Below are 13717 nucleotides of genomic sequence, written 5' to 3' on the forward strand. Positions count from 1 at the left end.
AGAAATTACATATATGAGAGGGTCTTATTGGCATCAAAATTATGGTTAGTGCTCTAAAAGGCTAAAATAAGGACATATTTTCTGAGTTTTCAAATAGCGACAAAGCACTTTTAAATTATTTGTTATCTTTATGTTTTTTTATCCAGTTGACCACTTCATTAAATGTTGCACTTAGGGGAGATGATGTGGTGTTACTTCCAGAACTGCAGACTTTGCAACTGGGGAACCAGGTTGAAGTTTCTGCTTCAGCTCGACATTCTGTGATTCTGGTCAAATCACTTAGTCTCCCCATGTCTACAACCAAAATGAATGTGTTCTTGTGTGATGTAACCAATGCTCATGTAAAGCACTCCAATACCTGACAAGTCTGCACTATATAACACTGCAAAAACACAAAATAATAAGTGTTTTGCACACTTCTGTCATTGGGCTATATTTGGGCTACATCTGGGTGATTTTCGGCTACATTTGGGCTCTTTTGTCTCCGGTGGCCATCTTGGGAGATTTATTTGTTATGAAGTTTCCTAATTTCCTCATGTACTGCAGTCTCCTCGGTAGGAAATGCTTTCAGTTTTTTACTTTGATTCCATCATGAAGGTATTCAGATATGTCACACATTTGCCATAAATTCTGAATGTTAGCACTCTAGTTGCTCATTAGATCACTGTAGTAAAACTACTGCACCATGGAAGTCTGCTCCTGGTATTAAAAGTGCATGTTTCAGTCTGCATGTCAGAATTTTTTAATGAAATAGAAGAGGATTTGAGAAGTCACTCAAAATGTGCCCTCATTTTCTTTCTTCAGCATTAATCATAATTTCTATGGCAAAATGAACCTCCTCATTGTGTTCCTTTTTAAATTAAATGTTTTAAGTGTTACCAGTTTATTCCAATCAAGATGGCTTCAGGTGTGCCATACTTTTGTCATAATGAAGACAGTAAGCGCTCTAGTTGTTTTTAAGAACATTCTGGGACATTCTGTCATTGGGCTATACTTGGGCTACATCTGGGTGATATTTGGGCTACATTTGGGCTCTTTTGTCTCTGGTGGCCATCTTGGGAGACTTATTTGTTATGAAGTTTCCTAATTTCCTCATTTACTGCAGTCTCCTCAGTAGGAAATACTTTCAGTTTTTTACTTTGATTCCATCAAGAAGGCATTCAGATGTGTCACACATTTGCCATAAATTCAGAATGTTAGCACTCTTTTTGCTCATTAGATCACTGTAGTAAAGCTACTGCTCACCAGGGAAAACTGCTGCTGGTATTGAAAGTGCATGTTTCAGTCTGCATGTCAGAATTTTTTAATGAAACAGAAGAGGATTTGAGAAGTCACTCAAAATGTGCCCTAATTTTTCTTTCTGCAGCACTAATCATACTTTTTATTGAAAAATGAACCCCCTCATTTTGTTCCTTTTTAAATTAAATGTTTTAAGAGTTACCACTTTAATCCAAGCAAGATGGCTTCAGGTGTGCCATACGTTTATCATAAGTAGGACTGTTAGCGCTCTAGTAGTTCTTTGGAACACTCTGGGAAGCTGCAGTAGAACACAAAGGAATCAACTGACAGTCTCTGCCCTTGTTGGATGTACATGTTTTACTGAGAATGTCAGACTTCATTCTCACATGACTGAGAAAGATAATGTGAATTTACAGAAAATAAGCTCTCAGTTTAGCCTATAGATCACCTTCCAAACCTCTGTGGTAAAAGCATGAGAAAATATTTTTCTCTCAATCATGATATCCCAGCAGAAGGCTTTTTCACATGGTGAAATAACCTTAGAACATACCACAATTCCTAAAATGAGTATGGTACCATCAACAAATGATTTATAATGTAACTAAAGTCTTAAAACCTTCTATTAACTGCAATGCTTTTTAATGAGGTGCTATCATGTATATTGGTCCCAAGATGGCTGCCAACACTTCTTGGATGAAGTGCTGACAGCCAATCAGATCTCAGGATGAGATGTGTGGTTAGGCTCCGCCCACATATATATATGCTTTTAAATGCTATTTTCTCAGGATCTACTGAACAGATTTACACCAAACCTACAAAAGGCACTTCCTTGACCTGAGGACTACCTCTCTGCCAAATTTCAAGTAATTCTGTTCAGCCGTTCGGGCTGTAGCTGTGTCTAAAGGTCCTATGGAAAAATGCATGGGAAAAACGCGTTTTAGGACCCCCCTTTTATCTCAGCCCCCGCTTGACGAATCCCCCCGAGACTTTCAGGGTAGGAGCGGAGCGTAGCGCCCCACCTATTTTGAAAAATTCGCGAGGATTCGTCAACCGGCGCCAAAGTTATTCAAAATAGAATGTTGCGGATTTCCTATGGAAACGTGGTCCTAACTATAACTACCTACTGGCGACCGCCAGTAGGTAATATATATATATATATATATATATATATATATATATATATATATATATATATATATATATATATATATATATATATATATATATATATATATATATATATATATATATGTATGTATATATATATAGGTCTTTGTATTTAATTATGTGTTGCATTAATAAACATGTAAAGCCAATGTGAATACAATACTTATGACTGTAAACAAGTTGGATATTACTGTTAATGTGCTGTTATGTCTCACTCTGGTGATGAGTCAGTTTGGCAAACTAATAGGCATATGTAGAAAAATCCCATTAGTTCACATTTAGGTTCAATGCCGCTGCTGCTTTGGTGGGGAATAGTAAAATTGCTTACCAGAAACACCACCTGCAACATACACTGCCATTGTGACTGCCAACGCAAAACCAATATTTATGGTCACAACATTGCCAGCAACCCCTCTGCTAAGGACAGCTTGGGCAACACATCCACATCCGAGTACCTGCACAAAACAAAATAAAATGTAATTTTAAAACCACTGAGTATTTACATAGAATAAGATTATTTCTGAAATAATCAGAGTGGTTGTGCTATGACAATTTGTAAACAACTATATATTACAATTTTTGAGCGTTCCTCAGGCCAAATGTTAAATCAGTGTCCCATTACAAACCTTTCATTTTAATCGCTGTGTGTTCGGAATGAATGCTGCTGTTCACATCCTACCATCATCTTGTTCCCTCCCACTGCAAATACAACATTAACACTCACCCTCAGGACCTGGTCACTGCAGCAGTAGGGAAAATCACAATGGAGATTATAGCCATTGAAAGGGATGGCAGTACACACTGACAGCGGCTCCAAGATACACCAACACTATACCGGAAACTGGAAGCTGCTGGCAGGCAAGTCCTGCTTTTGTAGTGCAGTTCACTCTGGTGGTGAAATTCACTCTCTCACACACATTTAGCCGGCACACTAGAAACCAATTACCAATCATAGACAGGCCAGGGAAATACCTAGAATGAAACCTCGGCAAACTACTTTGCCTACCAGAAAAACAGGTCCTGGAGGGTGATTTGGGTTAGTTCCTCTTGACTTATAAGAATCATCAAACACTATCCTTTCCTTGATATTATGTCGTGGTCTTTTTTAACCGCAGAATGTTGGCCAGTATATAGGTTAAAGCTTTAGTGGGCTGTGGGTCTACTGGTAACTTAATTGACACCAAATTTGAAAGCCAGCACATATGCTGATCCATACTAAAACCCAACATGAAAACATTCTGTCAGTCAATGGCTCTACATGAATGACTGCTCATAACTCCCCAAACCAAGGAAACGCATATGACGTGTACAGCCCAGCATAAGGCACAAATATTGCTTGATGTCATAGATGCTTCAAACTTTCAAGTGATCCTGGGAATGCTGTTATTGAACCAACACAGACGTTTGATCAATTGGCGACAAAAGATGTCTACCTTCCAGAAAGCATATTGCCATTGAAGTTATGATCCAAATCAAGTTACCCCATCTATGTCTGTGATCCACTCTTGTCCTACAGTTGTGCACATGCTCTATGTAAATTGCTACTGTTCTATGCAATATTCCTCTGATTAATTCTCATACCTATATCTCTTTGATGCCTAGAAAGCAGACATATTGCCTCCTCTAGAGATAATAAAAGACACCTTGTTCCATGTGCTTCTATTCATTATCAGATAAAATACACTAACACGGAATAGGAAAATCTGAAAATGCAGAAATATATACAAGACTCTTGGACCGAAGATTCACACGGCATTCTAAATCTCCAGCATATGTTCCTGTCTCCTTCATCCCCTAAAAGAATTAGACTGAGTGAAGAACTTGTATCGATTAATGTTAGCTCAACGCAGTTAGCATAAAAGCCATTATGTCTTACTGTTAATAAAATTCTTACTTGGTTAGGTTGAGTCAGCAGCAATATACAGCAAGCTGGACTTAAAGGATGCCTCGTCCAAATAGCAACAGGTGATGTGTGGAAGACAGCGTTACTTAAACATATGGGCACTACGAGTACTTTCGGTCTCTGTAATACATCTGTCTACTTCTAGCATTTTTTAATTGATGGGTTTCATGACCTCTTGTATCAGTAGGTCATGATATGTCTGGACGATACTTTGAATTTATTTTTCCTTCTGCTTATAACTAAACATGATCCATGAGAAGGAGGTCTTGAAAAAGTTGAGATGTCATATATTTTATGTGAAACCCTGGTCCTGAGGCATGGGGAGCTTTAGTCAAAAATCCAGGTCTTGAGTTCCTTCCTGAAGTCGGTTAGTGAAGGAGAGGTACGGACATTCAGTGGGAGGTCATTCCAGGACTTGGTGGCTAGCTAGGAGAAGGATCGGCCTCCACTGTGGCTCCGCCAGATGCGGGGAACATGTGCAAGGGCAAGGAAGGCAGATTAAACTTGTCTGGTCGACTGCTGGAAGGTCAGGCGGTGGTTGAGGTAGGATGGTCCAGTATTGTGATGAGCATTGTAGGCAAAGGTCAGTAGTTTGAACTGGCATCTCTTCTGGACGGGGGAGCCAGTTGAGGCTTCTGAGGTGGGGGGTTGATGCTGGTCTAGTGAGCAGGTTTAGGATGAGTTTGACTGCTGTGTTCTGTATGATCTGTAGTCGCTTGAAGAGATGGATGGCGGTTCTGGCGTAGAGTGCATTTTCGTAGTCCAGTCAACTGGTGATGAGGGCTTGAGTCACTGTTTTTCTGGTGCCGATGGAGCTACACTTGAAAATCGTCCGAAGCATGCAAAGGGTGTGGCAGCAGGAGGAGGCTACTGCTTTGACCTGGTGCTTCATGGAGAGATCACTGTCCTGGATAATGCTGAGGTTGTGGGTGTGGTTAGTGGTGGTGGGAGAGGGCTCGAGTGCAGTGGGCCACCATGTGTCATGCCATAGGGAGGTGTTTCTTCCCAAGATGAGCACTTCCATCTTGTTTGTGTTCAGTTTCAGGCAGGTAGATATCATCCAGTCGGTGACGGTGGTCATGGCAATTCAGAAGTTGACTCTGGTGGTGGCAGTGTCTTCTGTGAGAGAGAGGATGAGTTGGGTGTCATCAGCATATGAGATGATGTTGAATCCGTGGGTGCGGACGATGCCAGCCAAATGGACTGAGATGGATCCTATAAAATTACAAGGTGCTTTGGATCAGCACCCTCCATAAATCCTAAAAGCACTATATTGTTATTTAGGTTTCATCAATTTGTTTAGTGATCCACAGCTAAATATTCATATTTCATCTGTATATTGACTTAGCTTCTATCAAAAAATCAAACTCAGCACTGAGCCTCTTCTTGTCAATATGTCTGTCAAACTCTGAAAGAATAAAGTCTGTTTCGCAAAAGTATCAGGGTGATGCAAAAGCATATACAGTTAAACTTGGTGCCTCTAATAGTACAGATGGAGCAATTCTCTCTGAAACAGATCCAACTACAGACTTCCACATCCCATACCATATAAACTTCTATATATGTAAGAATAACTATATGTTCAATGAGAAAGAACTTCTAATAATCAAAGAGGCATCCTATCACTATTCTTGTAAGCCGAAAGAACTTGGAGTTCTTGAAAACTGTCCAAGCCTACAATCAGCAACAAATCTGTTCTACTCACTTCTTTTCTCCCTTTGACTTCAGTTACCTCATCTCAATTCACAGAACACAAAAGCTTTTGCCATGTGAAGGATACACAAGGAAGAAAAAGAAGGCAGCATATAAGGGATAATCATTTCACTTCCTAACGTTTAGCAGTACAGAAATATGTTCAGGACTTTAAAAAGGCACTTTACAAGTATAATGAGGGACCAGCATTTCTAAATAGTGATGTTGCTAATATAGTCCATGACAGCATTTACTTTCATGAAAAGCAGGATATTCCTATAGTAACAACACAACAAAACTCCTAGAATGATGCCCTGATGGACACAGTGATAGATAGTTTGAAATACGTAAGACCCATGAGTTATTCGGTTAGTATGCCTGTTGCGCAAACCTGACCAGAGATGAAAAGGGCTATGTGAACAGTTGCATAGTTTGTGCACAGTATAACCCTTGCCTCCAAAGACTCAAGGGTTACTTCATCTGCTAAAGATACCATCTCATTCAAGGCATATCTGGTAATTTCATCACCAGCCTTCCTTTGCGAACAGACTCTGCCTCACCTGGATTATACTAGATCTCTACATTAAGATGGCTAATTTCTTATAATTGATGGCTCTTACTACTGCCAAGACCCCTGCTGAATTGTTTGTCCACTACATCCTCTGTGCAAATGGATTACCAGACATAATTGTGTCCGATTGCGGTCTCTCCCCAGGTTCAGGAGAGAGATAGACAGACTGTTGGGAATCCAATTGTTATTTATCTTCATATCATCAGCAGATTGATGGGCAATCAGAAAGAACCAATCAGATGGTTTAGAAATATCACCATTGATTTTGTAGCCAACAAGACCAGAATTTTCTGATCTACTACCACTGACTTAGTTTACATATATTCACGCTACCATTCAGCTATTGGAGTATCTACTTCTTTCAGTCTTCTGCATGCCATCCAAACACGAGCCCCATGTTATTGCTTTAGCCTTTTCCTGTTTGGGACAGCAGTGATTTAATGTAATTCCTCCAAGATGTATATTAGAAAATAAATTACTTGCTTTTGACAAAAGCCTAAAGAAGACACCGAGTCGTTCTCTCAGCATCAGCCGAGAAATATGGCTGGTTCTGTCATTAGCCAATCTGTTTTGTTTTCACCGAACAACTAGGCCTGGGCGGAGTTCGCAGAGTTCTACTCCGCAGAACTCAGCAAAGTCCCATAAAAAATGTACTGTGCTCTGTGGAGTTCTGCCAGAAGCGAAGTCTATTGAGTCAAGCTGCTCGCACTGATTTTAAGTGACAGGAGTTTGTCCTCTGCTGTAAAATCAGCGCGAACAGCACTCCATGTCACGCTGGAGGGCGCTGCTGCCTTCTACCGCTCGAGTTAACATTGTACTAGTGAGCCAACTTCCTCAACTCGGGCAGATTTCTCAACGCGATCAGTTATGACTTGCCACGAATGCCCACATTGAGAAATCTCACCAGAAGGAGGTCTAGCGTACGTGTTTTTTCTCGCGAATCCTCGTTAACTTAACGTTGGCAAACCACTTGAGAGAAAAAAATCCGCTCGCCGTCACTTCGAAGAGTTTTGTGGAACTCCGCGCAGAGTGGGCAAAACTCTGTGATATCAGCTGGCTGAGCGAAATTCTTTGCCCACCCCTAATAACAACCTGAAACTGAAGTTGCTTCCTCCAACCTAAAACCTTAATACATAAGCCCATACAAAGTGAAACAACTAATAAATCCTCTTGCAGTATGCCTAGTATGCCGAGTCCTACCGTCACAACTTAAGTTCAGGTATTTCATGTGTCTCGTCTAAAACCTGTCTTTGAATCCAAGCCCTTTCCATGCATTCCTCACACGCCACCTCTGGTACAAGAGGAACAACATAAAGAATATGAGGTCCAGTAAAGCACTGATGTTAGAGTATGGAGTATGGCTGGACAGTCATCTGTGGAGGGGTATGGGCCAGTAGAATGTTCCTAGGTTGCTTGTTGATGCCCCTAGATTGGTTATATTGTATCTAGAGAACTGCAGATCCCTGCGGAAGGTAGAAGACATTGGAGGGAAGGAGCAAACTGTGCAGACTGAATGCTGTTTTGCTCATCCTACCAGCGTTTTGTGCCCTACCCCATCATTGCAGGCACAACATATACACTCACTCACAAGGCCTGGTTACAGGGGAAGAGGTGGCATCTGGAGACTTCAGCTGTAGGGAAATGCACACTAGAGACAATGGCCAGTAAGAAGGTGGTATTCCATACAGAGACTCCCGCATACACCAACACCATCCAGGGTGCTGGTTGTCGCTGGCAGGTAAGCTCTCCATTAATACTGCACTCACTAGTGGACCTCACTCTCTCTCTCACACACCCATCCTTCACACCTGAAATCAATTACCAATCTCAGAAAGGCCTGTAATAAAGCAAAGGCACAGAAGGGCAGTGCCTCAGTGAGTTCCTCAGTATAAAAAAGGACAGTCTAAGACTGCTACTGCTTTCATGTTTTGACTGGTAAGGTATTTAGAATTTACACTAATGTTGTTTCAGTACCTGTCTTTCTTTCTTTCCTATTTAGGGAAAACTCCTTTGATTCTTGATCCTGCCTTTTTTGGACCCATCAACTGCCGCCCCCCACCTCCCCCCCCATTATTTTGACTCATTACCACTCTCAACCCAGGAAAGCTGTCCATGAGGTGTACTCTGACTGACTACACTGACTTGCAGTGATGCAAGCTTATAACCATTCTTCAGAGGGATTCATCACTATTTCTCTGAAGTTGCTATTGGGGATACAGATTTTCAGCAGCAGTGAATTCTGGGTCAGGTATCCACTTGGGTAGTCTGGGTGGTCTGGCTTTTGGAGGGGGGCGAGAGTTACCAAGAACATACACTCACATTGTACTATAAGGACATTTCACTCATTATTCCTCTTGTCGTGTTTTAGCTCCCTGAGCGTTACTGCTATCTGTATCCCTTCCCCTGACCAGCAATGGGCCCTTAAGGGCCCAGGGAGGCCCTCCAAAGGATACACTTTTAAGAGTGCACACAGTACTTTGTTTGAGCGGATGGTTGCAGGTGGGGTCCACAGGAACTCCTTTTTAGAGACCAGCACCCCTTTTTACCCATCAGAATTTGACTCAGAGCAAGAGACAGAAGAACGCATAAGCAAGAAAGGTGGAAGAGAAATACTGAAAAAAACATGAAAAATGGAGCAAGCAGTTATGTAAAAAATCCTACAAGAATGAGATACAGGGTGGAGTGAAGAGGCATGAGGTAAAATCAAGACTAGACAATACCTGACACTCTGCAGTGCCAATACAGACTTCTAGCAAAACTTTGGACCTGTCACTTATTCTCTTACAAACTAATGCCTCTGATTAGGTCTATTTTTTCTCTGCACATGATCTAAATTTTCATGTGGACAAACCAATACCTCAATAACTCAACCAATTTTGGGATGGGTCCTCCCCATTTCCCCACGGATAGTGACAAGAATAAATCTACAGCCATACCTGGTGTAGGACTCTACCTTGCTGATATTCCACTTTTTAATACTCACTTTCCTATCCAAAATAGGTAATTTGCTGACAGTGCACTGGGGTTATTTTGAAAATACGTATATACATTTTTTAGTTAAAATTAATTTTGCATACACAAAACATGAAATTACTCTTGTAAAACAGGTCACGTAGGCACTTATATTCAGCTTAGATTCACAAATGCTTTTGAGAATCAGAGGGAAGGGAGCAGCATGGCTCGACAGAAGCCAAGGTCTCCCAGGAGACCTCGGCTATGAGCCAATGCTATGGCCACAGGGGCAGTAGGAGCTGTTAGGATATGCAGAAGGTAGGGCCCAAAGGGTGTGTATCGAACTGCAGAGGCACCTGATTCAGGCAGAGGGGTTAAGTAATGGGCAGTGGGGAGGTCTGAAGTGCAGGCCAGCTTAGTTGGCACCTCGGCCAAAAACCTTCATAGGCCGTAGAAAACAACCAGAACATGCGAGATTTTACAGCCGGGGACGTTGCAATGCCAGCAAAGCAAGTGATGGAGAAGGCCAGCGCACTCCAATTTCGCTGGTGACCAGTACCAGTCATTCACCACTTTAAAGAGACAGAACTTCATCCATGCCTCCTGCACCCCTTTATCAAAACTTTCAAGGAGCTCGTCCTAGTCCACCTAGAAAAAGATCTGCTATGACGGCCTTAGTTGGACCCATTTCGGAATGGAATATGTGTGACAGATCAGGAGGTTGTAGAGACCTGACACTATGCCGCGGTAGGCGTCCAACACCACGTAGGCAATGACAAGGAAGGCTCCAGGACCCACGGGTGCGCCCAGAGGCAGCTGCTAAGTCAATGGCATAGCTGCAGGTACCTCCAGTACTAAAGCCGAGGCAGTCAAAACCCCTCCTGGAAGGCATGGATCATCTTAAGAAACCCGTTCACTGTCAAGTGAGAGAGTGTTTCAATGGCAGCTCGCCTCTATTCAGGCTAATCCGGTGGAGATTCCCCAATATGAATACCAGCATTACACCACAGCAGGGACTCAGCATGGAAATAAGGGTCAATGGAAAAGAGACGGTGGGCCCATCGCATGGACCCTGGGGTTAGCTGTGCACGCCCTGAGGGCACCATAGGCTCCCATCCCTGCATTAAATGGATAAATACATTTCTATTCCAGCTTTCTTTACTATGACATATTTTTTTACACAATCTTCAGATCTTCTTTGCCTTTACCATTGAAAACATTTTCCCTCCTCTGTTTGTACTTTGGTTTCGAGTATTTTACCTAAAGTCAGTGGGGCCACTTTCCTTTGGAGTGAAGCCCTCTTGGGCCCACTTTGGTTCTCCCTTTAGTTTCATATTTTACACATTTTAGCAGACTTAATTTTAGCTAGATTATTTTATATATTTGCTTGCATGACCTTCTTCTGTGAAGACGCTGTACATGCTGCTTATTTTTAGCAAGCCATTCCTGCTACATAATCTGTACTTCTCATTTAAGGCTAGGAATAGTATAAGATATCCTAGTGCTTATGATTGTCCACTCATAGACAGCTTCTAACATTACATCAGTGCTGTACATCTAACACAGTAGGCTGTTATTATTTTAAAACACGACACTGTCCTCTAGGAGGTCAAATGGCCCTTATAGCCACGACGGTCCTAGAGTAATGCTGTTTTTCAACATGCAACTCTGCTAATACTGATCTTCCATCCTAATCCTGCAGAGGGAGATTTCAAATCCGACACCAGACCAGGTTACTCAAGTATGGGGTCACTGGCTATCCTAAGAGATTGGGCAGAGGGTACCCCTACTATGCTCTCAGGTTAGAGACAGGACCAGGTAGTAATACATAGATACACATCTTTATAGAATTGTAATGCCATGATTGGATTGTTCATTCTTTTCTCCGTGTTTGTAATGCTGGTTACATTGCTTTGTTTCATCTGCCTCATAATTGCAGCTCCTTCTTTCTATGCAAGACTTTGATTGTTTCAATAAATGTATTGAAAACTTTCATTAGTATTTTCCTTGTGTTTATCTTGCCATGTGTAAGTAACCAACGAAAGGGGTACTATCTGTTTCCACACTTCCCCTCGGGATCAGAGGGTCATGTTTGAGGTTGACAAATCAACTTTTACTCTTTGAAGGTTAGTGGTGTGGGTGAGGCACTGTGAGCTAGCTAGGAATTAGATCAACAGTCTCTGATGGGTTGGAGAACTCAGTCCCTACATTCTGACCTCCTGTTGTCCAAATACGCAGTGCTATTTTTCTATGTAGGGACGTATAACATGGCACCACCAACGTGAACATAGTTCTGATGTGTGCCAAGAAACCCTAATTGCCTTTCACATGGAGACGTATGTGGCGTTAGGGATAATTCTTCCTCAGCGTGTTAGGAAGCACCTAATATTGCCTGCAGGTTGTTCAAGCTTGAATCTTTAAAAGCAAACCCCAATATAGTTTTTCCCTCTCTGAAATCAATTTTTCACAATGGCGATTACATTTGTGGTTGAGGCCCATGGGGCTTATAGAACTTAAGTTTTCTACTCATGGGTCACTTTTCCAGCACAAAATGTTAATACACAAACATTTCACTATTGTGAAGAAGCTAATTAACCCAATGCATACAGACCATACAATCATTTAGAAATACCATTAACATATCACACACACAAAAATTGGTTCCAAGGAACCCTGCCACAAACATTAAACAACATACGACTGGGTCCCCTCAGTAAGGATGGGGCCACATGGCCAGCACTTGCTGGCTACACACCATACCCAAATTTAGTACCGCTTATTGTTGGCGATTTACGTGCTCTCTATACTAATCATGTTAGTCTACATAGATGACTAACGCAGTTTGTTATATGTACAGTAACAGCTGCCCCCGCAATGGCTGTTTAAGCTGTGCAGCCACAGTTAGCTCTGCCTGCAATTAGTCCTGTAACTATTAATGCCATAATGGAAAAAGTCCACACCAGACGTGAGGGGATACCGTTCTGGATCACACAAATAACAAATCAGCTAGAAGCAGTGTTTCCCCGTATGGGACCCCATGATAAATATAGAAATCTCACCATGTGTTTACCGCTTGGAATTGTTCCCACAATAGATGACTTTACCACTTGGTGGTAAAAAAATACCAGATGAATATGGGGTAGGTCCTACCCTGGATTTGGGGATGAAACTAACTGGCAATTTTCCCACTGTATCCTCAACAATTTGTAGGTAACATTAAAGGGGAAGCAGCGGCATTGGCAGTACGCCAGCTTCTCACGCAGGTTGCAGAAGCAGACCAGGAACGCGAGTTACCAAAAATCATTGCGGACTCCTAACCATCTATAGCTAGAGACAATATGGGGGCCAGACTAAATAAGCCACTGCTGAACGGTAGTTCTAAAAAAGAACAGTACCAAAAAAGCACCTGAGTCTTCCAAAAAACGCTGGGAAAAACAAAAAAATAAGGTAAAAGCTAAATCACAAGGAGAATCTCCGCAACCGGAGTCCACTAAAAAATGTTATAATCTACATAACCGTGATAATACTAAACAGCCTGATAGGTATGAATATACTGATTCCCTTCCTCATTCCCATCAGCACTAATTGGACAAGTGAGGGGGGGAGGAGCAGAGCGCGGACAAGAAGAGTATGTGAAACTGAAAATTACTCACAATGCTTGTCTTTTTTAATTGGGGTTTCTGATGTGGAAGTTTTTCTTCCTTTTTGATTGTGAGTCTGCACTCCATGAGAATGCATGTGTTCACTAGCTCTCTCTCTAGTGTGCTGCTTTAACTGCACAAGTGTCCCCTTCCACCATGCTATGTTACTCTCATCTCTCTAGATTGTCTGTAAAAGTGAAGATGGATAAATTTGCTGGGGTAAAGCACTCACCAGGAGGCCTATAAATTTGCTCCCTGTGATGAATACAAGCCCCAGCTAGGCCCGCAAGAGACAAGGGTTCGCTCTTCTGTAACGAAATCTATAAGGAAGTTGGCACGGAAACTGCGAAGTACAAAAACAACGTTTATTAACCCTTAAGGGTGGTCCTACAATCCACACAACACTCTTCAGTATTGCAAGGAGTAGCACACAGAACTTGCATACACAGTCCCCTTTTATACACAGCGAAGGGGCTCATGAGTGGGTGGATACCACAGAGTTGAAGAACATTACCATTTAGGGTCATTCTCGATACCGAATCAATACATGGG

At 41.9% G+C, this 13717-nt stretch overlaps 1 protein-coding gene across 1 annotated transcript in view; it reads right to left on the reverse strand.

Annotated features, from left to right (window-relative positions):
• Positions 1–13717, reverse strand: part of AQP9 (aquaporin 9) — a 251486-nt gene that overhangs the window by 202965 nt on the left and 34804 nt on the right. Inside the window, exon 2 of the mRNA XM_085643756.1 lies at positions 2735–2861. Coding sequence (XP_085499882.1) covers positions 2735–2861 — 127 coding nt within the window. The remainder of the gene's footprint in view (positions 1–2734; positions 2862–13717) is intronic.

Source organism: Triturus cristatus, chromosome 3_1 (assembly GCF_964204655.1).
Source record: "Triturus cristatus chromosome 3_1, aTriCri1.1, whole genome shotgun sequence".
Lineage (NCBI taxonomy): Eukaryota > Metazoa > Chordata > Amphibia > Caudata > Salamandridae > Triturus > Triturus cristatus.